General features: G+C 51.1%; 1 protein-coding gene across 1 annotated transcript in view; it reads right to left on the bottom strand.

Annotated features, from left to right (window-relative positions):
* The window catches only part of glis2b (GLIS family zinc finger 2b), a 46,121-nt gene that overhangs the window by 2,953 nt on the left and 18,168 nt on the right, over positions 1-25,000 (bottom strand). The window contains exons 2-3 of the mRNA XM_061224942.1: positions 3,057-3,267; positions 1,825-1,964 (exon numbers count right to left, since the gene is read on the bottom strand). Of these exons, the coding sequence (XP_061080926.1) occupies positions 1,825-1,964; positions 3,057-3,231 (315 nt within the window). The 5' untranslated portion in view covers positions 3,232-3,267. The remainder of the gene's footprint in view (positions 1-1,824; positions 1,965-3,056; positions 3,268-25,000) is intronic.

The following is a 25,000-nucleotide window of genomic DNA, read 5'->3' as shown; positions in this document are numbered from 1 at the left end:
GTGTATCTGTCAGGTGTGTTTTTGGGTAAGTGGGGGGGAGTGTATCTGTCAGGTGTGTATTTGGGTAAGTGGGGGGAGTGTATCTGTCAGATGTGTTTTTGGGTAAGTGGGGAGGTCAGGTGTGTTTTTGGGTAAGTGGGGGGGAGTGTATCTGTAAGACTAGTTTTTGGGTAAGTGGGGGGAGTGTATCTGTAAGACGTGTTTTTGGGTAAGTGGGGAGGTCAGGTGTGTTTTTGGGTAAGTGGGGGGGAGTGTATCTGTAAGACGTGTTTTTGGGTAAGTGGGGGGAGTGTATCTGTCAGATGTGTTTTTGGGTAAGTGGGGAGGTCAGGTGTGTTTTTGGGTAAGTGGGGGGGAGTGTATCTGTCAGGTGTGTTTTTGGGTAAGTGGGGGGGAGTGTATCTGTAAGACGTGTTTCTGGGTAAGTGGGGGGAGTGTATCTGTCTCGGGTGTTTTTGAGTAAGTGAGGAGGGAGTGTATCTGCGCCCTGCTGACCCTGTCCCGACACTGAGAGCAGTGTTGAGAGGGGGCGGTCCCAGGCTGTGAGACAGGGACGGGCGGGGCCCAATTGAATTGGGCAGAATTGAGTTAGCCTGCCTGAGGCCCATGTGGCCTACCTTGTGGAAAGTCAGAGTGAGGTTGTTTGTTTGCAGAAACACAGGGGGCATTTGATGGGAGTCTCATGGGGGGGAGGGGGGGGGTGCCAAACAACATTCCTTTGTTTGGATGGATGGGTTGTGTGTGTAGGGGGGTGTGTGGAGCATAAAAGAGTTCACAGTCAAATCTGATTCACAGTCAGAATCTGAGCAATGCTGAAATGACAGGACTACTGAGCAACAACTACTTACTCATTTTATATCCACTCAGCCATTTTTACAGACATACAGTTTCATTGTTACATTGACTTCCCCTCCGTTTAACCCGTAGAAATGTCGGTGTTTTGGAACGTTTCTTTCAGAATTCTCAGTCAGTGTTCTAGAACTCCAGTGATTGTTACATCAGCATCAGAATGTTCCGTTAAGAACATTCTAATCAGGTTTTTCGTCTTAAGCCCAGTTCAGCTGCCAGCTGTTCTAAAACTGGCCACCTGCGATTTGACAGGTTAAATCCGCTTCGAGGCAAGTGAGGTTCTGAGATGGGGTACTTCACACTGCTGCAACTCCCCTCTGAAACACCCTAAAATGGTTTAACTGCACCGCAAATCTGAACTGGGCTTTACACCTTAAAGAGTAAGGGGAGTAATAATAGGCGCAGTCTAACAGGACGTCTCTGCCCTGTGCTATTGGGCGGAGCTCTGTGCAGCCTGTGCGCAGACCAGGCAAACAGGGGTGTTTAATCAGGTCTGATTGATCGGTTCTGTGGCTGTGGATCTGGGCTGGCTGTCTCCTCCCTGCCATCTGCACTAAGTCATCTCTACTCCATTTGCCCAATCAGCAAATGCGGACTGTGTCAGCGGTGAATTGATTACCTATAATTAAGCTGTTAGATTGGTCCAAGAGCAATTAAACAACACTTTCACTTTATCAACTGGTAACACAGTCCTGCTTTGAAAGAACTTAAGACTGAGTATGGTATAAAACTTTTTTTTAATTAATATGCTTTTTATTACAAAAAAACCCCAAGGGACCTGAATTGAAACATACTGGTCTACAGGTTAGCACAAATGAAATCAGCATATTCATTGGCACACATGTAAAATATGCTGTTGGGAGTCCATTACTGTCTCTGTAGAATAACACTCACTTATGGAGCAACAGCCCGAAAGTACACAATGAAACTTAGCTATTAAAAATAATGAGAGAAATGAATATATGCGATACTCACCCCTGAGAGGAGGTGGGTCACCCCGTTCCCGTTGAGATGTTCTGGGGGGGAGGGGGCGTGGCGGGAGGAGGGGGACATGCTGAGGTCGATGGCCGGGGGGGTGCGAGGCTCTGGTTTCTCCTGGGGGAGCACAGGTACGCCTGGAGGGAGGGGGGAGGGCGCACAGCTGGGGTCTTTATCTGTGTGAGCATCTCTGCTCAGAGCACTGGTCCCAGGTCATGTGATAGGGGCAGAGACCCAGGGGGCGTTCGAGTCCAGGCTTGAACTAGGCTGGAGATGCTAGTTTGTTGGTAAATTGTGAGTGCCAGACACTCTGGTTTGTAGGTCAACGGAAAGTGCCGGAAACTCTCTCGGTCAGTGGTCTCAGAGGAGGGCCGTGTATGCTGGTTTTTATTCCAGCCTCAGATCTTCACCATGTAGCTACTTACTGAACTCCATACTGGTTCTGTAGGTTTGCAAACAATGTATCTAAAGTGAAATGTGTTTATGTTGTGTATGTTGCTTCTGTTCTGGGCTTTTATGCAGTTAAATGCATATGGCTGAATGAGTCATTGGAATCTATGAAGGCAGCATGAATTGGTTGGAATGAAAACCTGCACTCACACGGCACATGGCCCTCCGTGTTCGAGACCCCCGCACTAGGTCATAAATAAATGGGGAGCATCAGACACTCTAGTGCAGCATCGTCAAATCCGTCCCTTGACTCCAAATCTAGGCCTGGTTTTCTTTTCTCCCAGGCGATGAACTGAACGACCAGCGACTGATTGGGCACACTCTCCTGCAGTTCTCGGCCCTCGAGGACCGCGAGTCGACGATCCCGGCTCTAACGGGAATACCCAGTGAACTATAACTGTAGGCCATCCAGCTGGAATTATGACTGTAGAGTACTGATACCCTTCCTCCCTGGGTGGCAGAATGACCATTTTACCTTCACCTTCATTACAGTATGTTACACCATTACCTTGGTCTGCCATGGTACCATAGGAACCGCACCACTGTGTGACTGGTGGAAATGTCCTACTGGAGCCACCGTAGTTTTCACATACGGCTGCAGTCGAGTCACCGGCTGTGTTCAAAACTGCATACTAGATTTTACACAAAATTCCGGGCAGATTTTTATTTAAATGTAGTCTGCGTAGTATGCTACATATGTGGTTTCGAACACGGCCAGTGTATGACAGCCGTGTTTGTGTGCAGCGTGTGATTGGCGTTGCCGTGGCGACCGTGCTGACCTGTGTGCGCGGAGGCCGGGGAGGCGGGGACGATGACGGCGGTCCCGTCGTCTGCCATGCGCAGCTGCCCGGCGCGTTTGGCGTGCAGCGGGGAGGGCGTCCTGATCACCCGCTCCCGTCCCCCGCCCCGCCCCCGGGGGAGCTTCAGGTCCAGCGGCTCGTCCAGCGACAGCATGGCTGCAGCACAAGGCCCAGGCGCGGGCCCGCCCACCTGCAAGCACAGCCAATCCGTCAGCTCCCTGCTCGCTCAGTCCATCACTCACAGCCAATCCGTCAGCTCCCTGCTCGTTCAGTCCATCACTCACAGCCAATCAGTGAGCTCCCTGCTCACTCAGTCCATCACTCACAGCCAATCAGTGAGCTCCCTGCTCGCTCAGTCCATCACTCACAGCCAATCAGTGAGCTCCCTGCTCACTCAGTCCATCACTCGGCCAATCCATTAGCTCCCTGCTCGCTCAGTCCATCACTCACAGCCAATCAGTGAGCTCCCTGCTCTTAGTCAGTCCATCACTCAGCCAATCAGTGAGCTCCCTGCTCGCTCAGTCCATCACTCACAGACATGGAACATTACTAGGGACAAGTGTGAATATCAGTCACACTGCTAAGCAGAACTTATCATTCACAGCCAATCAGGAAGATACCTGGACAGTTACTCAACCAATTACCCACTCCCTGAAAATGACCCACTCTGCGAAGCAGAGAGAATGTGTTCACAGCCAATCAGAGACTGCCATTTGGTCAAAAGCACGGACTTTATTCATAAACAAACTCCCCAAGTCAGTTGGTCAACCAATCGCAAGCAAGGTGTGCAATATACTGGAATGTATTTATGAATACTGTGTATATTCAATATCATAACAAGGAGTCACAAATACTCATATCTTATGAAGCACATCATCTTCTACTTCAAACTTTAAAAACTATGTTTCATGTTTCAAAGATTGTATTCTTTGTGGCGGTGGACTGACTCTGTAGAAACGTGAGCACAGGCAGAGAAAGGAAAGTGTATTCTCAGCAGGGGGTAGGGTAAAGTCCCCCAGGCCTGGTCCTCCACAGCGTGATTACCCCTGAACAAACACAGACGTTCAGAGGTACAGGACACCTGCAGGACAGCAGCGCCAGAGAAGTACTCTCTGCAGTATGCAGGAAAAGGTCTGGAAGCGGGCACAATACCTGGAGCACTGCGTAGGTGCATGTGCCCTTGAGTCTTTTTCTCTCTCTCACACATATGCTAGCACACTCTCTCTGACACACAAACATATGCTCATGCTCTCTCTCTCTCTCTCTCTCTCTCACACACACACACACACACACACACGCACGCACACACGCTAGCTCTCTCTGACACACAAACATATGCTACCACTCTTTCTCTCTCACACACATGCTAGCTCTCGGTCTCACACACAGACGATGTGTGCAAGCTCTCTCTCTCTCAACACACACACACACACACACAAACACACACAGACGCTAGCTCTCCCTCTCTCACACACACACACACACACGCTAGCTCTCGATATCACACACAGACACACATGCTAGCTCGCTTTCTCTCTCATACACACACACACATGCTAACTCCCAGTCTCACACACAGACACACGCTAGCTCTCTCACACACAGGTCTTATCAGCATGCTTTCTCCCCCTTCCTGACCTTTGCTCACACACTCACACGCTGGAATGTCTACAATCCAAACCAGATGGGTCCCCTCTGTTCCAGCTTCCCCACCCCCTACCCCCCGGGCCATCACCCCCAACTCAGGCCCCAGCAACCTGCTCCCCACCCTGACCCCTGCAGGGCCTTTCTAATACCCCCACCACATGCACTGACTGACTGCTGTAGTACTATATTACCCACGCACCCCCAACTCAATACACCTACCTCTACAATCCTATAGTAACCACACACCCCCAACTCAACACACCTCCCCCTGCAGTCCTATACTAACCACACACCCCAACTCAAAACGCTTACAGTCCTATACTAACCACACCCCCCCAACTCAACACACCTACCCCTGCAGTCCTATAGTAACCACACACCCCCAACTCAACACACCTACCCCTGCAGTCCTATACTAACCACACACCCCCAACTCAACACGCTTACAGTCCTATACTAACCACACCCCCCCAACTCAACACGCTTACAGTCCTATACTAACCACACACCCCCAACTCAACACACCTACCCCTGCAGTCCTATAGTAACCACACACCCCAACTCAACACACCTACAGTCCTATAGTAACCACATACCCCAACTCAACACAGCTACAGTCCTATACTAACCACACACCCCCAACTCAACACAGCTACAGTCCTATACTAACCACACACCCCCAACTCAACACATCTCCCCCTGCAGTCCAATTCTAACCACACACCCCAACTCAACACGCACAGCCCTGAAATCTCATAACTGTCCCCCTCTAATCCTGTGAAGCAGTGAGGCTGGGATGCTGCATTCCCCAACATAAAAGACAGACCCAGAGCCTGAAGAGGCACGCACACACACAAAAGCACACAAGCACTAAAAACACACGCACGCAAACGCTCTCTCTCTCTCCCTCCCTCCCTCTCTCTCTCTCTCTCCCTCCCTCTCTCTGTCTCTCTCTCTCTCCCTCCCTCCCTCTCTCTGTCTCTCTCGTGCTGAAAGGCGCTCTTTGAGAGCAGCTGGCCTGGGTCCACACGAGGAACGCAGTGTCAGGGAGGAGCCCCGGAGAGAGAGAGCGAGAGAGACAGAGGTCACCGAGTTCATCTCTCAGGGGGATGGCCCTGCCACGCCATTAACCTGATGGCACACACACACACACACACACACACACACGCTGCCGCAAAAGCAGCTCCAATAAAACCCACATCTTTTCCTTTTTTTACACCAAGTGTGGCTGGAATTTTTATCTGAGTTACTGCTCCTATTTTTCTGTACAGTTTAGTGAAGTAACACCCCATATACTCATACCGGCTTACCCAAGGCTAATGGCCATACCTCCAGACAATACATAAAGCCAAGCCACAGCTCCATATCTGCATACCAACATACCCAATGTGCAGCTATGTCACCACACCAACCATCAGCTATGTAAAGAACGACAAATCGACCAGGTCTCCGAATAAGAGCGAGCACTGTTACGGCCTAAAATCCCCACAGATTATTACCCAGGGGCAGCGTAACAGCACAGAGACAGTATTTCTGTGTCTCTGTTCAAACACCGTAATTATCTGTACAAGAATTCAGAACAGGTTGGTGCTGACAAACTGTCAGGGGGGTGAGAGGGGGTAGTGAGGATTTCTCAAATAATCTGCCAGCGTGGGAAGAAATGCATTACAGCTGTGTTTTATTGTGTGCATCAAATTACCATCGTTTCATTTTCTGTTTCACGCTCACACGCGCTTCATGCAGATCTCATTTTCCTAATATCACTGATCGGCTTCGGGAAGAAAGAATCTGTGGCCAATGATTTCCGAACACGTCCGATTACCAAACTCATACATCACCACCTACACCTACACCTACACCTACACAAAGGTACTAACGCCACAACATTACTGACAACATTCACATCACATGAGTCCGTTAAGCCCAACTAGGTAGCTGGATGAACAGTTTTGAACAGCATGATTGTTCCACCATGAATGTTTAGTTGGCCTAGCCTCCGGGCTGGCTGCTGGCATACATGCCCTACCCAGTCATTAAGAGCCACAGCCATCTGTGGGTCACACAATTCAGGTTTGAAATGTTGTTGTTTTTTAAAGATATTCTAATTGTGCAGTATTTCCATTGGGTGCCAATAGCTGCAGACAACCCACCTGGTTTGCATGACTGCTACTGCCGGTACCCCCCTCCCACCCCACTGGCTCTGGCGACTGGTTTCCCCCGGTTCGTTCTTGTCAAGGACCACTGAAACCACGGATTCAGCCCTACCCAGCCTAAACACCAATAAACCAAACCTGTGAATTGTTTTGAAATAAAGGTTTTATTTACATGGTCACAAAAGGAAAAAAAGTGAAGTCACCTTAAAGAAATGTCCATATTGTTTCCCTTGACTGCACACACAGTATGTCGGCCATAGCACGGCGTGTGTGAAACATTATAATGTAATGACTATGCACAGTTCAAAGATAAAGCTGATAAAAACATCAATGGCTAACAAATTACTGTTTTTAGCCACGAAGGGCCAAGTCCGTGTCAAATTCTTTTGTTCAACAGACCATAAACATCTGAGGAACAACGGGACAGTAGGTACACAGTGACTACAGTAGCCTATACGCTAAGCATTATGTTATGTCATACAGTGAAAATCATAATTAGCATAGTTCGTTTTCCCGTGGATCGCCCATGTAGCTACTACACTGGCTGGCCACAGAGCCATCTGCCATCTGCAAGGTCACTGCACCTTCAATCATGGCTACATTTTTCGCAAACAGGCAACACAGGCTAACGTTTACCATAATCCACATTCCAACTATTTGATCAGTCAGCAAATTGGTATGCATCTGAAATTAGTATACACTTCCTATGAAAATTCCAAATAGAAAACTGATCTCATCTGAATATCAAATAAAATACAACGCATACAAAGTGTAGCCAATCTCCAATGGTAGCTAGCTAGCTTTGAAGCGCATTTACACCAATGTTGCCGAGAAACGCAAAAAATAAGAGGAGAAAAAGGAAAGAGAGCCTGAAAATAATATAACGACCCTTTTGAAGCTCATAGCCCATAGTATAAAATAACAAGACGGCAATGGGATGTTGAACTTGGAAAACAAACGATTATAACCACCAGCGCTGCAGACACGAGGTAAACACATTCTGTTGATTAACTATTTGAACACTAAAAGAGTGCATTATGTAGGCAATATATTTACGTGAAATAATGAGGAAATATGCTAGAGGAATATACAGGGTTTTACATTCATGGTTGCTAAATTGCACCCTCAATGCACGTTTGTATGGTGTTTTGTTAAGTCGTGCTGTCTCCGTTTTGGCAACCACTTTTCTGTGAAATCCTCGTCTTAAAAGTATTTTTACATCCTCTAAAGTCTAAACAGAGCGTCTTTGCTGCAAACCAGCTGCCCTCTTTAATAAACAAACCGCGTTAATTTCGTTTTTCAGATTCAACCGCTGTCCTCCGAAATTAGCACTCGTCATGTTAGTTATTTTCTAGCAAAATCTGGTGATTGGGTCCCAGCTGCATAACAAAATAACTGTTGGGCCTTGGCCTGAATTAAACAGGAAAAATGGTTTTAGAAGTGGTTTGGATGTGTAAATGGACATTACGTAAACTAAGTAGCGTGTAAAGATGTTCACGTCCATGTTCACTCCCTCAGTGACTGATAATCTCTGTGCTCTGCCAGACGGTGCCACCCATTGGCCAACCAGCCCACGTCCTCACCCAGCTGCAATTACACACTGACATTTATGGACTGAGTTTTTACCGTTAATTAACTGACTGCTCACGGTTTTTGCTATTTCTAGCTAGGGAGTTTTCCCTTGCTTGGAGCGGGCTCAGGTTCATACCCGGTTCTCTGTAACACTGCTTTGTGACGGTGCCGTTTGTAAGAGGCGGCATTCAAATAAAATTCAATTTATTTCATTGAGGTCAGTGGCCATCAATTGAACTCCAAACACATCCCTGCCTACCCATTACCATGGTTATGGAAGCTCCATGCATGTGCTGTTCGCCATGGTTACAGTAGCTGTGTATATATGTACCATTCGCCTTGGTTTTCATTACAGTGGCTGTTTGTTACTATGGAGATACAACGGTGGTAGCATGGTGGATGAACCACATGTTGCTTCTCAAATTTCCCGAATTATGAAAAATGTTCTGTAGCAGTGCTACAGAATACATACAGGACATTCTAAAGGTTTGGCTTGAGGAAACTCACTCGCAGCTGTGGGGCACGCTAGCTCACCGCTCCAGAAACTGTTAAGTGTGAAGTCAGGTCAGGGACACTAGTCATTATTGATTTCACCATTGATCAGCACGCGCAATTCGATAGTGCAGATTCAGTAAGCCCAGCAGCATCTCAGCTCCATCCTCAACATTGAAACGTCTCTCCCCACCATAATTATTTTAGTGTCCGGGCTATTCTCGCTGCCAACCGTGGTATGCTACTTGGAAAGTTGATTCACTCTTCAAGGGTTCAAGTTTTATCTATGTGATCACTCTAGGACTTGGTTTCCTCTAGGGTCTTCCAACACTTGTCCCTGGTTGTGATTTGCACTTTATTGTACGTCACCCTGGATAAGAGCATCTGCTAAATGACTAACGTAATGTAAATATGCTGGAATATCTTACGGATATGTCGGGAACATGACCGAGGTCAGTACTGCGGGTGTTGAAAGTGGTCACCGTGGGCTGGTTAATTGTGCAGTGGACAGCGGGTGAATTGAAAGACCGGCGGGGAACATCAGCATGACCTCGGAGCTGACGTGCCTCCTCACGCTGTCCGGCTGCAGGGCGCCGGGGGGGGTTTATTGTTATTTGTTTACTATCAGAGTTTCAGCCACAGTGATACACACTGCTCAAGGCTGTGCCTCGCTTTTGAGAAATGAACCCGTAACCCTTCAGGCCCACATCCTTAACCACTGCAGTACAGATATGCATGCATACATACACACACAAAGCCACATGCAGTCAAAGCTTCAGCCCATATTCTCCCAACACCACATTGGCGCACACAATCCTAGCACACCCTCTCAAACAACAGCACACACACACACACTTCAGAAAGCCAAAACCACTCACACATACACACACACACACACACTCACACACACAGCCACTTGCAGTCAAATCTGTAGCCCATATTCCCCCAGCCCCACCCTGCCACAGACAATCGTAGCACAACCTCTTAAACAGCACACACATACACACACACACTCACACTCTCACACACAAAGCCATAACTAACCTACAGGCGCCTCCAGCCTCACACACACACACACACACACACTCACACACAAAGCCATAACTAACCACACAGGCACCTCCAGCCACACACGCACTCACACTCTCACACACAAAGCCATAACTAACCATACAGGCGCCTCCAGCCTCACACACACACACACACACATAAAGCCATAACTAAGCATTCCCGCGCACACAGACGCCTCCAGCCCCACACACACACATACACACACACACACAGATAAGCCTGGTGGCCGGTCGCTGCAGTAACAGGGTGATTGGGGGAGCCTCTTAATCTGCAGCAGTGTGCTCTGGGAAGGGCGTCCCGGGCCAGCCAGGTCACGGCGTCACTTCACAGGGGTAATATGTGTTTAACCGCGTGGGGGGTAGCCGATAAGTATGCTCCTGTAGGAATTTAGCTAATGATTGTCCTCCGCCGTGTCGAAACCCGCTGCCTGAAGCGCTGTCTGCTCTCCCGCTGCCTCCTTTGAAAGGATATGCTAGTAACCAATTAAGTTAGCACTAGCCTGTTCTCTCCTGTTAGCTCCTGTTGGCCGCTAACTAACTCCTGCGGCCCCCGTGGATGGCTGTCGTGCTGCCCCCCCTTTATTTGAATCAGCTCACCCCCTCACTTTACCTCCTCCCTCTCCAGGGTGCTCACTCTGTCTGTCTGTCTCTCTCTCTCTCTCTCACTCTGTCTGTCTGTCTCTCGCTCTGTCTGTCTGTCTGTCTCTCTGTCTGTCTGTCTCGCTCTGTCTCACTTCCCTCTCACTCATTATCTCTCACTCTGTTTTTCTTTCCCTCTCACTCTCTCCCCCCTCTCTTTCTCTCTCTCTCTCTCTCCCTCCCCCTCCCCCCGTTCCCAGGATGACTCAGCTGTGGTACAGCCCTGCCTGTTGGACACTGTGCTGGAATGTTACACTGCTCTGAAGAGAACGGGGGTGGGGGTGAGGGGGCACAGAGGGGAGGAGCAGAAGGGGGGAGAAAAGGGGTGTTGGGACAACTAACCGGCAAGCTAGCTTGTTGGGACCAACGCACGCACACTGGTGATGGAAAACCCAGATGCTATGTGGTTTCTGTCTGCCATTTAGGCCTATGCAGTTCACAGTGATCATGTTTACACACCCTCGGTCTGGTTATAATTCATTTGTTTGGCGAGAGAAAACAAAATATCTTGTTTTTGTTGTTGAAATAATTCCCCCCTCAAATTTTAAACCCTTACATCTTTTTTCCATGGGCGTCACTGCAGAGAGACTGCAGCTCAGCTGGGGGACTGCAGAGAGACTGCGCAGCTAAGCTGGGGGACTGCAGAGAGACTGCGCAGCTCAGCTGGGGGACTGCAGAGACACTGCGCAGCCCAGCTGGGGGACTGCAGAGAGACTGCAGCTCAGCTGGGGGACTGCAGAGAGACTGCGCAGCTCAGCTGGGGGACTGCAGAGAGACTGCGCAGCTCAGCTGGGGGTCTGCAGAGAGACTGCGCAGCTCAGCTGGGGGACTGCAGAGAGACTGCGCAGCTCAGCTGGGGGTCTGCAGAGAGACTGCGCAGCTCAGCTGGGGGACTGCAGAGAGACTGCGCAGCTCAGCTGGGGGTCTGCAGAGAGACTGCGCAGCTCAGCTGGGGGTCTGCAGAGAGACTGCGCAGCTCAGCTGGGGGACTGCAGAGAGACTGCGCAGCTCAGCTGGGGGACTGCAGAGAGACTGCGCAGCTAAGCTGGGGGACTGCAGAGAGACTGCGCAGCTCAGCTGGGGGTCTGCAGAGTGACTGCGCAGCTCAGCTGGGGGTCTGCAGAGAGACTGCGCAGCTAAGCTGGGGGACTGCAGAGTGACTGCGCAGCTAAGCTGGGGGACTGCACAATAAAGCGTGGGAAAAAGCGCTGACTGGACCGGTTGCATGCCTGTGTTCTCCTGAACAGACAAGCAAAACCACAGCGATGTGGTAAGAAACACCATCAGGTATTCCAATGAAGGACAGAAGTCATATAAATTCTTTTTTTTTTTAAGGTTGGGACTTGCATAACATAACTGGAATGACCTGCTACTGAAAGCTCTCCCCAGTGACATGACCAAGCCTGACAGGTGTGTCTCCTTACCGTCATACTACTTATTCCAGCACACCTCCTGGCTGAGGACGAATATGGGTATATACCACTTGTTTTTTAATAATCCCCCCTCTTTTCTCCCAAATTTTTGAAGCCACTTTCACTTTCATCATCGGCTCTCTGCCACCGTAGTGCAGTCAGGGTTGTGACAGACATGAGTCTGAGGAAGACAGCTCAATAGACTGGCCAATCAGAGTCTTCCTGGCTGACTTAATCCCTCCCTTCTCTAGGTGATGCTCCTCCCAACTAACTGTGTGTGTCGTACCCCGTTTCCATTACACATTACATTATAGTCATTTAGCAGATGCTTTTATCCAGAGCGCCGTACAATAAAGTGCAAATCATAACCAGGGACAAGTGCACTGAAAACCCTCGTAGATGAGTGCAAGAGTGATCGCAAAGATAAAAACTTGAACCCATGTACAATTATCAGATAAACTGACCAAGTCGCAATACCACAGTTTTGGCAACTAAAACACCACGCAGCAAATGAGGGGTTTGTGCGCAGGTATAGAGCCAGTTAATTTAGCGAACTGCGAAACGTAGAGTTGCTGCCCGCATTCGTTGTTCCCGTTTGCCCAAGCCTGCTTAACATTGAAGCAAAATGTTCTAGGTGACGGGCCTAGCTAGCCGCTTTTCTGTGCCACACTCTGGCTTCATGCCTTGCCGCGAAGGAGCGGGTTTTTTCTTCTACGCGACTGCCGTAGGCGTTCATTATTAAGCAGAACGCTTACAGTTTGTGAATAAAACATCGGTGCGCTTAGCTAAGCTTAGCACATCTGGAAAGAGATGGCCACTTTCCTCAACAGAGCCCGCTTGGTGAATCTAACCTTTCATCGGCGAATTACGAAAAGAGTATGGAGCTCAGCTGGAGCTGTGCCGAAGTGTACAACACCACCAAGTCTGCTTGTCAGACACAGCCCTTTGCTTTTTCTTTCCCCCAGAGTAGCTCATCTTGTATTTATTTATATGTGTATTTACATATTTTTAAATGTATAATGTTGTGTGTTTAGCTGCAGCAGACTGCATAAACTCCCTGGAGCGGGGAGCGCAGTAATGAGTACAGGACTTCAGGGAAGTGTTCCCTGTCAGAGCAGCTGGCCGGCCACACGATTCCCATTGTGTTGGAGCTCCACACGTTCCTCCCGCGCACTCTGCTCCCATAACAATGCTAATGCTCCAAATGAATCGCAGACCAGACTGAAAAATGCCCGTATAAAAATGTAAAAAACAGTCTGGATACACGCTGGTACACTGTGGTCGTGTAAAAGCAGGATTCTGCGTTTTTTATGCAGAAAAAAGGCAAAAATGCAAGAACAAAATACACTGTGTACTATTAGCGCAAATATTCTGAGGTCTTTTTTTTACAGATTACAAGGGGCGATGACCCAGACTTGAACCACAACTAAATAATGACTTGTGCTCCTTTGAGCCAATGTTCTTTCGGTGTAAGACATTTGTGTTGTTTATTGATCATAATATTTACGCATCCATTCGTAGCATTGCACGATTTAAAAAGAAATTGAATTTAAAAATTAGATGTTGAGCAAGCTAGCTTGAGAGTTAAATGAGTACACTATGTTACAATGCTTCTGTGTTTTAAAAAATTGATTAAACTTGTCGTTTTTTTTTTTATCCCACTACTTCTGCTCTTTCGTCCAACTTCTGTTAAATGTCAAAATAAAACATTCGTGTCCTTACTGCAAGTTGAAATATTATGGCAGAAACTAAATATTTTATCAGAAGCAAGTGAATTGGTGTAATATAACACAGACTCAGAAATGTCCTGTGTTCCATTGGCTAGCGCAAGCGCCGGCACTGAAACGGTCCAATCGCACGCTCCCTCAGGGTGGGGTCAGGGCTGGTCTGTGGCACACTGACTGCAGGCCACAGAGCTGAGTTTGGGCTGGATGTGAGAGCAGTACTTCTCCTCAGGCAGCAAGGCTGGAGCTCCGCCATGCTGGGCCCTGCACCACTCTCACCCGATTGGCTCTCACCCGCAGGCTGGGAGCCAATCAGGGTAAAATTCAGCTGTGAGGGTCACAAACTCAGGCCACCCCGCCTTCCGAGGGCGAACGCAAATGATCAGACCCCCCCCCCTTACCCACAAACCTCCCTGATATTCCCACCTGCATCATTAGTCAGGACTTTTTCTCCTCTCTCTCTCATACACACACCTCTCCCAATCTCACCACCTCTCTCTTTCTCTCTCTCTCACACACACCTCTCCCAATCTCGCCACCTCCCTCTCTCTCCTGCCCTCCCTCTCTTTCTCTTTCTCCCTCCCTCCTTCTTTCTCTCTCTCGTTCCCTAGTGAGCTCTGTAGACTAGCTGGGTAATATTCACTCATTAAGGATTGTTAGTAGTTGAGAGTGGTGAACTCCAGGGAGGGGGCTGATCCGCAGCGGGGGGCCTGAGGGGGCAGAGGGGATATTTGGGGCGCGTCCCAACGACACCAGCAGCAGCGGCGGCTTTTTCTCTTCCCCTCTCGGTTTCGGGAGACCCGGCCCAGCAGCGCCTCCGGATGTTCTGCCGAGGGCCAGGCCGGGCGGGGCGCCGCGCGGGGTGACCGGTGGCGTGCGAATGCGAAGTTTCCGAGGGGGCGGTGGGGGGGGGGGGTTAGGGGGGCGAGCCTGCCCCATGCAGACTTCCTCTCCTCACCGTGGGGTCAGGTTGGCTTTGAAAGCCGGCTTTGTCTCCCACCTCCAGCAGAGTAAACACAGGCCGGGGGGCTGGGTGAATGGGAGATCTGTACCTCCGCTGTGACTCCCAGGGATGAGGTGAAATGCTGCAGGAGAGGGGGGGGTGGGGGGGTGGGTAGGGCTGGCAGGAGCATTAGCTGGTCTGTCTGCCTGCCAGAGGGGTGGGGACGGCCACTCTGACATCACAACGTAGATGCCGTGTTGAACACACTGTGTTGAACACGGTAAAATCCTGAATGTAACCTGTCCCTAACCTTCAAGTGAAAACGGGAAGAAAGGGCGAGAGGGAACGTGGGTGAACAAAGAGGCGTGCACGTACTGGCTCTTTAATTCCGTCTTCTAGAACTCCACTGATTTCCATTGCCGGCAGTGATTGCTGCATCAGCATTAGAATGCTCGGTTAAGAACACTCTAATCTCATGTGTGACCTCACACCTTGCGGGGTTAAACGCTCCCAGCTGTAAGGCCAGGCTGAGCCTCACATGGATGAGCTGAGTGCACGTGGATGTGTCTGTGTTCACAGCCGTGCGCTCCTGCTGCACTGTGTAACCAAACACCAGCCCTGGGGAGAGGAGCCATGAGTTACCACCGGTCCCCACTTTACACTGCTACCCCCTCAGAGGTCCCCTACGTTACCCCTCAGACTTCCCCACCACATGCACACGCACACACTCACTGAGACACACACACACTCACTGAGACAAATGCATTCTCACTCACTCACTCACTCACTGAGACACACACACACACACACTCACTCACTCACTGAGACAAATGCATTCTCTCTCACTCACTCACTGACACACACACACATCTCTCTCGTACTCTCTCTCTCTCTCTCTCACACACACACACACACAGTGAGGGGGGTCCTGCTCAGTCAGGCGAGGGGGGGGGGGGGGGTCTCCTGTGTCAGACTCTTGGCAGGGACACCGGGAGAGAGATTTATCCCCCAAGCGGGAGCGAGTTCAAATTCCTCAGTCTGCATTCCTCTTGTCCCCAACTCCTCAGCCCTGCTGTGGGGCGGGGGCGGGGGCCCCCCAGGTCCTCCACTCTTTAACTCTGGAAGTCTCCCAAATCCGCCTGCTTCTCTGCCACGGGTTCAGGAGCCGGAGCTCAGGCCCAGGAGCTCAGAACACGGCGTCCAAAAAACCGGGCGCCCAAAAAAACCCGGAGCTCCACCCTGGACCACTGGGCCCAGACCCATGCCCACTCCATTTCACTCCGCCCCTCTCATATTGAGCCTGTCAATCATCCCCAGTGGGCCAGTTCCAACGTCTCTCTCTCTCTCCCCACTGCCCAGGGAGTTGAGAGACCTAGTTAAAAAAAAAAAGAAACCTGCTGGATAACTCCAGGGCTGTGGCTGGCGAGCCCTTCCCCTCCCCATGCTACATGCTGGCCCGGTAGTATTTATCGCAGTGTTGCCTAACTAACACTGGGAATAAGTGAAACTGTACACCACAGGCACGGAATGGCTGCCGAGTGGGCTTTTGATCAGTCACACCTGAGACACGTAATGGCCGCAGAGAAGCTGGCCCAGGTTTTTATGGCTCAGGTGAGCCAGGTGGGAGGCAGGAGGGGCGTGACCTCTGACCCATGACCCTGTCTATTTAAGAGGGATTATCCTGATTTAGCACACCTGCCTGAAAAAAGAGAGCCTCTGGCTCTGGCTCAAACACACGCACGGACACACACACACACACACACGCACACGCACACACGCACAAGCGCACACACACACGGCTGGCGTGCCGTCCTCTGTACCCCCCTGCCCACCGCAGGGTGACTGGACCTGAGGAATTTCCGGTGAGTTTGCCACATGTTTGCCGTCCTCAACCATACCCCCCCCCAGGACAGAAAACCCAGTCTGGCGCACGCTGGACCAGGGGAGACTGGGGAAATGCTTTTCGGGAGACTGGACCCCATTTCACGCCGGGCGTGTCTTCCTTCAGAAACCCGTCCAGGGTGACCTTCCCCGCCAGGCGCCGCCGGGCTGGATGACGCGTATGATGAGGTCATTAAAACACGCCTGTGATCTGCACCCCCCACTCTCTTTCTCTCACTCTCTCTCCCCCCCAGGCTGTCTCTCTCTCTCTCTCTCAGCACGCCTGTGATTCTGCACCCCCCACTCTCTTTCTCTCACTCTCTCTCCCCCCCAGGCTCTGTCTCTCTCTCTCCCTCAGCACGCCTGTGATTCTGCACCCTTCTCTCTCTCTCACTCTCTCTCTCTCTCTCTCTCTCTCTCCCAGTCTATCTCTCCCCCTCTCTCTCTCTCTCACTCTCTCTCTCCCCCAGTCTCTGTCTCTCTCTTTCTCACGCCTGTGATTCTGCAGCCTCTTCTCTCTCTCTCTCTCTCTCTCTCTCTCCCAGTGTCTGTCTCTCCCCCTCTCTCTCTCTCTCTCACACTCTCTTTCTCTCCCCCAGTCTCTGTCTCTCTCTCTTTCTCACGCCTGTGATTCTGCACCCTCTTCTCTCTCTCTCTCTTGGGTTTTATCCAGTTATAATAACACACAAAAGCGCACACTTTCCAACACTTTCTTTCTTCTTAAAAATAAATAAATAAAAGCAACAGAAGCTTATTAGTTGGAGGCTTATTAGTCTAAGCCAGCTTCTCCCCCCATTATGAGCCACTGACTTCTCACACAGCAAGAAAAAAACCCACTGGTATGTATTCAGCCCATTCTCTCTCTCTCTCTCTCTCTCTCTCTCTTTCTCTCCTTCTTTGACCTCCCTTCAGGCAGAGCCCCTGATTAACCCCCCCTCCCACCACCGTCTCCCAACGCCACCCGCCCCTGCCTGATTAACCCCCCCCGACACATACACACCCAAACCTCAGGGTCTGCGAACCCCCTACAGCCTACCACACACAGACACACACTCTCACGCACACGCTCTCTCTCTCACACACACACACACACACACACTCTCTCTCTCTCTCTCTCACACACACACACACACACACAAACACGTCCTCCTGCACATATGCACTCTCCACACACTCTTTGTCTCACACACTCACACACACTCTCCCTCTCTCTCTCACACACACTTTGTCTCACTCACACACATACACTCTCTCCCTTTCTCTCTCACACACACTTTGTCTCACTCACACACGTATATGCACACACGTACATACAATTACCCCCCCCCCCCCCCCCCCAAAACCTCTATGCTCCTCAGACAGGAAACCTCAGTTTCCAGTCCTCCACCAATGGGCCTCTCTCTCTCTCTCTCACTCTGTGGTTTTTTCTTCCTGGCCTCCACTGTGTCACCACACCTCCCCTACTGCATTTCCCTCCCTCCCTCCTCCCCTCTAATTCTCTCTTTTCGTTTCACACTCTCCCTCACACCCTCTCCCTCCTCCAGCCTCTTACCCACTCCTTTTTTCGTTTTTATGAGTCCGTATTCTCGCCTCTCTCTCTCTCTCTCTCCTTCACTCTGTGCATCTCTCCTTCAAATTACTTCACTGCAGAAAATGTTCAGAACCGTATAATGTGTTGCATAACACAACAGAAAAGCGAGAAAAAACAGGGGAAAAGAATACCTAATTCTCCAGCCTAGAGCGAGAGGTGGTAATGGAGAAAGGGAGAGAGCCGGTAATGGAGGAGGAGGAGGGAGAGAGAATCAGTGGAGTGCTGCAGCTTTGACAAATGCAATGCAGGACAGAGCTGACCCAGAACACCTGTTGGTAGTGAGAGGGCCTCTGAAAAAGAGCAGGGGGGGGGGGGAGGGCTGTGTACCAAGCTGCTGGTGGCCAGCCAATCAGGGGCAGAAGCAGAACAGGGAGGAGAGCTGAGAGGGAGAGAAGGAGCACACTTCATGTACTAACAACGGTTAAAAAAAAAACCTACGGTGTGGCCGATGAGGGAGCGGTGCAGCACAGGGCACTGAGGTAACGTGATTCGCCGGCTCTCGGCCCGGACTCCGAGGCTCCTGACGGTGACAGATTAACCGCGGCGCGGACACGGACGTGTCACCCGAGCTGACTCCCTCCCTCCCCCGGGCGGTACAGAGGCACCGACGCTTCCGCGCTTTCTGCCCCCCTCTCGCGGCGCGCGGAGCCAGACCCAGATTACGACACAGCGTGACCCGGCTTAACCCTCCCCCCCCCCGGGGAGAGGGGGGGGCGGGGCTCAGACCCGTGACCTCATCGGATCATGTGACACACAGATGTGTGTCCCTGGGGCCTTCTGCGTCGATATCGCTTTCGTTCATCAAGGTCGCGGTCGCTTATTATTCGCACAGACGTTCACTCCCGACATCAAAGATTTTAATTTTTAACCGGACCCATTGTGCAGTGAATGAGCTGGGTAAGAATAGCTACCTGGAGCTGGAACAGGTGCGTCTGCCTGTAGCTTCCTGGAGCAGCATGGGTGCTGGGGTAGGAGACAAGTGGAGGAATGGGGGGGGGGGGGGTTTCTGAGTTTTGGGACGCACTCAGTGTGTGTGTGTGGGGGCAGTCTAGGCCCAGGTCACACCCCTGTGTTTATTTGGCAGGGTAAACTGTCCTGCTGGGGTACTGCACATGTACACAGCTGGGCTTTACTGGGGTGGGGGGAAATCTGGGTGCCAGACCCTGGGTTCAGGCTCAGATACGGCTTTGCCCTGCCGCAGAATTCTACCTCACCTTAGTGCCACATGAGGCAACCGCTATCACCTGACGCGCTGCGGTGTTTGTATTTCATGCGTTTTATCATTTCTGTTTTGTGTTTCCCACGAGTGTTTGGAAAGTCCACCTAGGGACGAGCGTTGGAAATTGGATTTGTTTTCACACTGATCTCCATTTCAGTGCATTTGTCCCTATCAAATAAACATTAAATAAATATAGACACACACGGTTACTCCAACAATCGGACCTCAGATGAACGGGAGAGGTTAGAGGGATGGAATTAAGGAGGGAGAGATAGGGAGGGAATGTGAGAAGGGGGATGGAGTGAGAAAAAAGGAATGGAGGAATATGGGGGAGGGAGGGAGAGTAAGGAGGGGGTTGGGGGTTTGGCATTTTGGGACTGCAGATAGGAGCCTTCTTCAGAGCAGAAAGAGCTTAATTGCAGCTTCATAGCTGAGTGCTGACTAATAATGTGCTGTTTATGTGCGGGACGATGCATGCTCCTCTGTATGAGTGTGTGTGTGTGTGTGTGTGTGTGTGTGTGTGTGTGTGTGCCTGTTGTGTGAGTGTATGTGTGTGTATGCTTGCCTATGAGTTTGTGTGTAGGTGTGTGTGTATGAGTCACGTTTGTGTGTGTCTGCATACATATTTGTGTGTGAGTGTATGTGTGTGTATGCCTGCGTGTATGTGTATGAGTGCACATGTGAGTGTGTGCGAGCCTGTTTGTGTGTGTGTGTGTGTGTCTGTATACATATTTGTGTGTGCGTATGAGTGCATATGTGTGCAGGCGGGTGTGTGTGTGTATGCAGGCGGAGGTGGGTGTGTGTGTGTGTGTCTGTATACATATTTGTGTGTGCGTATGAGTGCACATGTGTGCAGGCGGGTGTGTGTGTGTATGCAGGCGGAGGTGGGTGTGTGTGTGTGTGTCTGTATACATATTTGTGTGTGCGTATGAGTGCAGATGTGTGCGTGTGTGTGTGTGTATGCAGGCGGAGGTGGGTGTGTGTGTGTGTGCAGGCGGGTGTGTGTGTGTATGCAGGCGGAGGTGAGTGTGTGTGTGTGTGCAGGCGGGTGTGTGTGTGTATGCAGGCGGAGGTGGGTGTGTGTGTGCGTGTGTGTGCGTGTGTGTGTGTATGAGACAGCTGTTAAACTCTGTGCCCTCACCCCTCGCTGTGTGCGTATGTGTGCTGAAGAGTTTATGACCCCAGAGCTCTGCTGGGATCCTCTCTCAGTCTGATAACATCTCTCTGTTCCCACTGTACTGCTGGTCCCCTCCACAGCCCCCTCCACCAGCAGCAGCCAGCCAGACACGTTACAGCCCTAACACACGCTACAGTGCTAACACACACTACAGCCCTAACACACGTTACAGCCCTAACACACGTTACAGCCCTAACACACGCTACAGCCCTAACACACGCTACAGCCCTAACACACGCTACATCCCTAACACACACTACAGCCCTAACACACGCTACAGCCCTAACACACGCTACAGTGCTAACACACGCTACAGCACTAACACGCTACAGCTCTAACACACGCTACAGCACTAACACACGTTACAGCCCTAACACACGCTACAGCCCTAACACATGCTACAGCGCTAAGACACGCTACAGCCCTAACACACGCTACAGTGCTAACACACACTACAGTGCTAACGCGCTACAGTACTGATGCACGCTACAGTGCTAACACCCGCTACAGCGCTGACACACGCTACAGCACTAACACGCTACAGCTCTAACACACGCTACAGCACTAACACGCTACGGCTCTAACACACGCTACAGCGTTAACACACGCTACAGCACTAACACACGCTACAGCCCTAACACACGCTACAGCCCTAACACACGTTACAGCCCTAACACACGCTACAGCCCTAACACATGCTACAGCGCTAAGACACGCTACAGCCCTAACACACGCTACAGTGCTAACACACACTACAGTGCTAACGCGCTACAGTACTGATGCACGCTACAGTGCTAACACCCGCTACAGCGCTGACACACGCTACAGCACTAACACGCTACAGCTCTAACACACGCTACAGCACTAACACGCTACGGCTCTAACACACGCTACAGCCCTAACACACGCTGCAGTGCTAACACACGCTACAGCGTTAACACACGCTACAGCACTAACACACGCTACAGCCCTAACACACCCTACATCCCTAACACACACTACAGCCCTAACACACGCTACAGCCCTAACACACGCTACAGTGCTAACACACGCTACAGCACTAACACGCTACAGCTCTAACACACGCTACAGCACTAACACGTGTTACAGCACTAACGCACACTGCAGCGCTAATGCACACTTCGGCCCTAACACACGCTACAGTGCTAACACACACTACAGCCGTAACAAGTGTTACAGCACTAACACACACTACAGCGCTAACACACACTACAGCCGTAACACATGTTACAGCACTAACACACACTGCAGTGCTAACGCACACTGCAGTGCTAACGCGCGCTACAGTGCTAATGCGCTACAGTACTGACGCACGCTACAGCGCTAACGCACGCTACGGAGCTTACACAACTAACACAGGGAATACATTTTACCCATTTAAAGAAAATGTGTTTGAAAAAGAACAGTTCAATGTCATAATTTCTGCATATTGTCCTATTGTGCGTTTTTAAGATGGCTGTGTGGATAACCACAATAACTGGTAGTTTTTTTAAATGACATTTCTTGCACTGTGATATACAGTTCTCCATGATGTCTGAAACGGAGGTAGCAGTGGAGTGAACGCTGTCTCCCAGCTTCTTTCATGTGTTGAGTTTAACCGACGCCCTGTCAAACCTCGTCATGCGCCCTGCCCCACCCCACCCCGCGTCTTCTCCCACAAAAACTCAAACCAGCGCAACAGCCTCCCCGACCCTTTCCCTCTCGTTCACAGCTCTCCGTCTCTTCCTCCCTCCCTCTTTCCTTGGCCTCCTTCCACCCCCACTGCTCTGTCTCTCTCTCTCCCTCTCTCTGGTTTCCTCTCAATCCCCCTCCCCCCCCCCTCCCCCACAGGCAGTGATGCAATCCTCAGACTCCAGCCTGCAATCACAGCCTGCAGAGAGCTGCCAGCCCAGGGGCTGGGTCTGCTGGAGAGAGGGAGGGAGCGGGGGACAGGAGAGAGAGAGAGGGAGAGAGGGAGAAGAAGGAAAGAGAGAGGGAGAGGGAGGGGCGGGTGTCGCTGGGAGAGGGGGAGAGAGAGACAGAGAGAGAGAGAGAGAGAAGAAGGAAAGAGAGAGGGAGAGGGAGGGGCGGGTGTCGCTGGGAGAGGGGGAGAGAGAGAGACCGAGAGAGGGAGAGGGAGAGAGAGAGGGAGGGGCGGCTGTCGCTGGGAGAGGGGGAGAGAGGTTGAAAGGGGGAGAGAGAGGGAGAAGAAGGAAAGAGAGAGGGAGAGGGAGGGGCGGGTGTCGCTGGGAGAGGGGGAGGGAGAGAGAGAGGGAGGGGCAGCTGTCGCTGGGAGAGGGAGAGAGGGAGAGAGGGAGAGGGAGAGAGAGAGGGAGGGGCGGCTGTCACTGGGAGAGGGGGGAGAGAGGTTGAAAGGGGGAGAGAGAGGGAGAAGGAGAGGGAGAGAGACAGATGTAGGGGCGGTTGTTGCTGGGACAGCGGGTAGAGGACTGGGAGAGGCGTGGAGCACTGGGACGGCTCTTACAGAAAGTCCCGTTACAGCCTCCTACGCGCGCTCTTTTCCAGCACTGTTGTGCGTTTCCTCTTTGAGGGGGGGGGGGGGGGGGGGACGTGGAAGAATTGAGCTGGCGGGTTTTCAGTGGCCCCCCACGCTCCACACTCGCTCCAGCGTGAATCAGGTCGGACGTGAGTCAGGCCCGGCCGGTTGAAGGCGGCCAACGGGCGACGCGTCAAAACTGCGCTCAGCCCACTGCCCACCTGCCGCACCGAGCCCATCTGCACCAGGAAATGACTCCCTGCTGCTTCCAGCCATCGGCCGTAAGCGTTCGCCCTCCATTTTAAGTGACTATTTCTTGTCCTTTTCGCTCTGTACTCCAGCAAACAAGCCGCGCCAGTAAAGCAGACCTGCTGAAAAATCTGAAAAAAATGTGCTGTTGGTATATTAAGACGCAAGGACGCACAAGTGAGCTCAGCAATGGCAAAGGACCTGGTAGACCACAGAAGACCAGTGTAGTGGATGACAGAAGAATCTTAAGGATAGCGGCCGTTTGTAACCGTTCAGCAGATCAAGAACGCTCTCTAGGATGTAGGCGTAGATGTGTCAAAGACATCAAAGACATATCAAGAGAAGGCGACACCAGCGTAACCACAGAGGGTTCATCACAATATGGGCGGCCTGTAGCGTAGTGCCTGTAGCGTAGTGGTTAAGGTAAATGACTGGGACACGCAAGGTCGGTTGTTCTAATCCCGGTGTAGCCACGATAAGATCCGCACAGCCTTTGGGCCCTTGAGCGAGGCCCTTAACCCTGCATTGCTCCAGGGGAGGATTGTCTCCTGCTTAGTCTAATCAACTGTACGTCGCTCTGGATAAGAGCGTCTGCCAAATGCCAATAAATGCAAACCCCTGGCAGGCCTCCAGTATATAATGGCCAGGTGGTTACAGTTTGCAAAAGCCGTACATTAAAAAACCTGTAGAGTTCTGGAACAAAGTGTTATGGACAGATGAGATGAAAGGTCAACCCGTACCATTTGTCCAATTAATTTTGGTCCCCTAAAATGGGAGGGGGGGGGCTATTGGTTCACCCAATATGGATGTAAAAACCCCTCACATTTATGCAGAATTAATGTACTTTACCCACATAGTGATCATTTTATTTCAACTGTTTGTTTGCCGGAGTAAAGAGCGACCGACCAAAAAAAAAAGAAATGCGTCACTGTCCAAATAGTTACAGACAGCGCTGTATACGCGGCGTGGGTAAACATGTCGGCGCTAAAGCGCGTTAGCGCGTTCTCAGGGGGCCCATACGTCTGCGACTGAGTGGAACTCCGGTGTCACACGTTTCCTTTCTGGAAGCACACGGATAACACGCTCAGTGCCTGTGTCAATACTCGTGACACCGTAAATATGTGCGCCCGGCCCTCCGTGCGCACTGGGGCCAGGCAGAACGCGGAAGAGACGGCGAATAAGGGAACCGATCGGATAACTTAGCGACCCGCGTTTGCATTACGCCCGGGGGGTGGTTGATAGTGGCTTTGTGTGGGCGCAGGGAATGTGTTTGTAGGTGCCAGTCATGGACGTCTGGAAAATGCCGAGCAGGTGTGCGAAAGCACACACGCATAAGCGCTGATGTACACACACGCACACACATACTGTACACGCATGCAGACACAAACACACATATACACACAAGCATACACTCACTCACGCACACACATACTGTACACGCATGCACAAACACACATACACACAAGCATACACTCACTCACGCACACACATACTGTACACGCATGCACAAACACACATACACACAAGCATACACTCACTCACGCACACACATACTGTACACGCATGCAGACACGAACACACATATACATACAAGCATACACTCACTCACGCACACACATACTGTACACGCATGCACAAACAGACACAAACACACACA

This window comes from Conger conger, chromosome 16, assembly GCF_963514075.1.
Source record: "Conger conger chromosome 16, fConCon1.1, whole genome shotgun sequence".
NCBI lineage: Eukaryota > Metazoa > Chordata > Actinopteri > Anguilliformes > Congridae > Conger > Conger conger.
The sequence above is the reverse complement of the archived record's forward strand: the minus strand, read 5'-3'. Positions and strand labels throughout refer to the sequence as shown.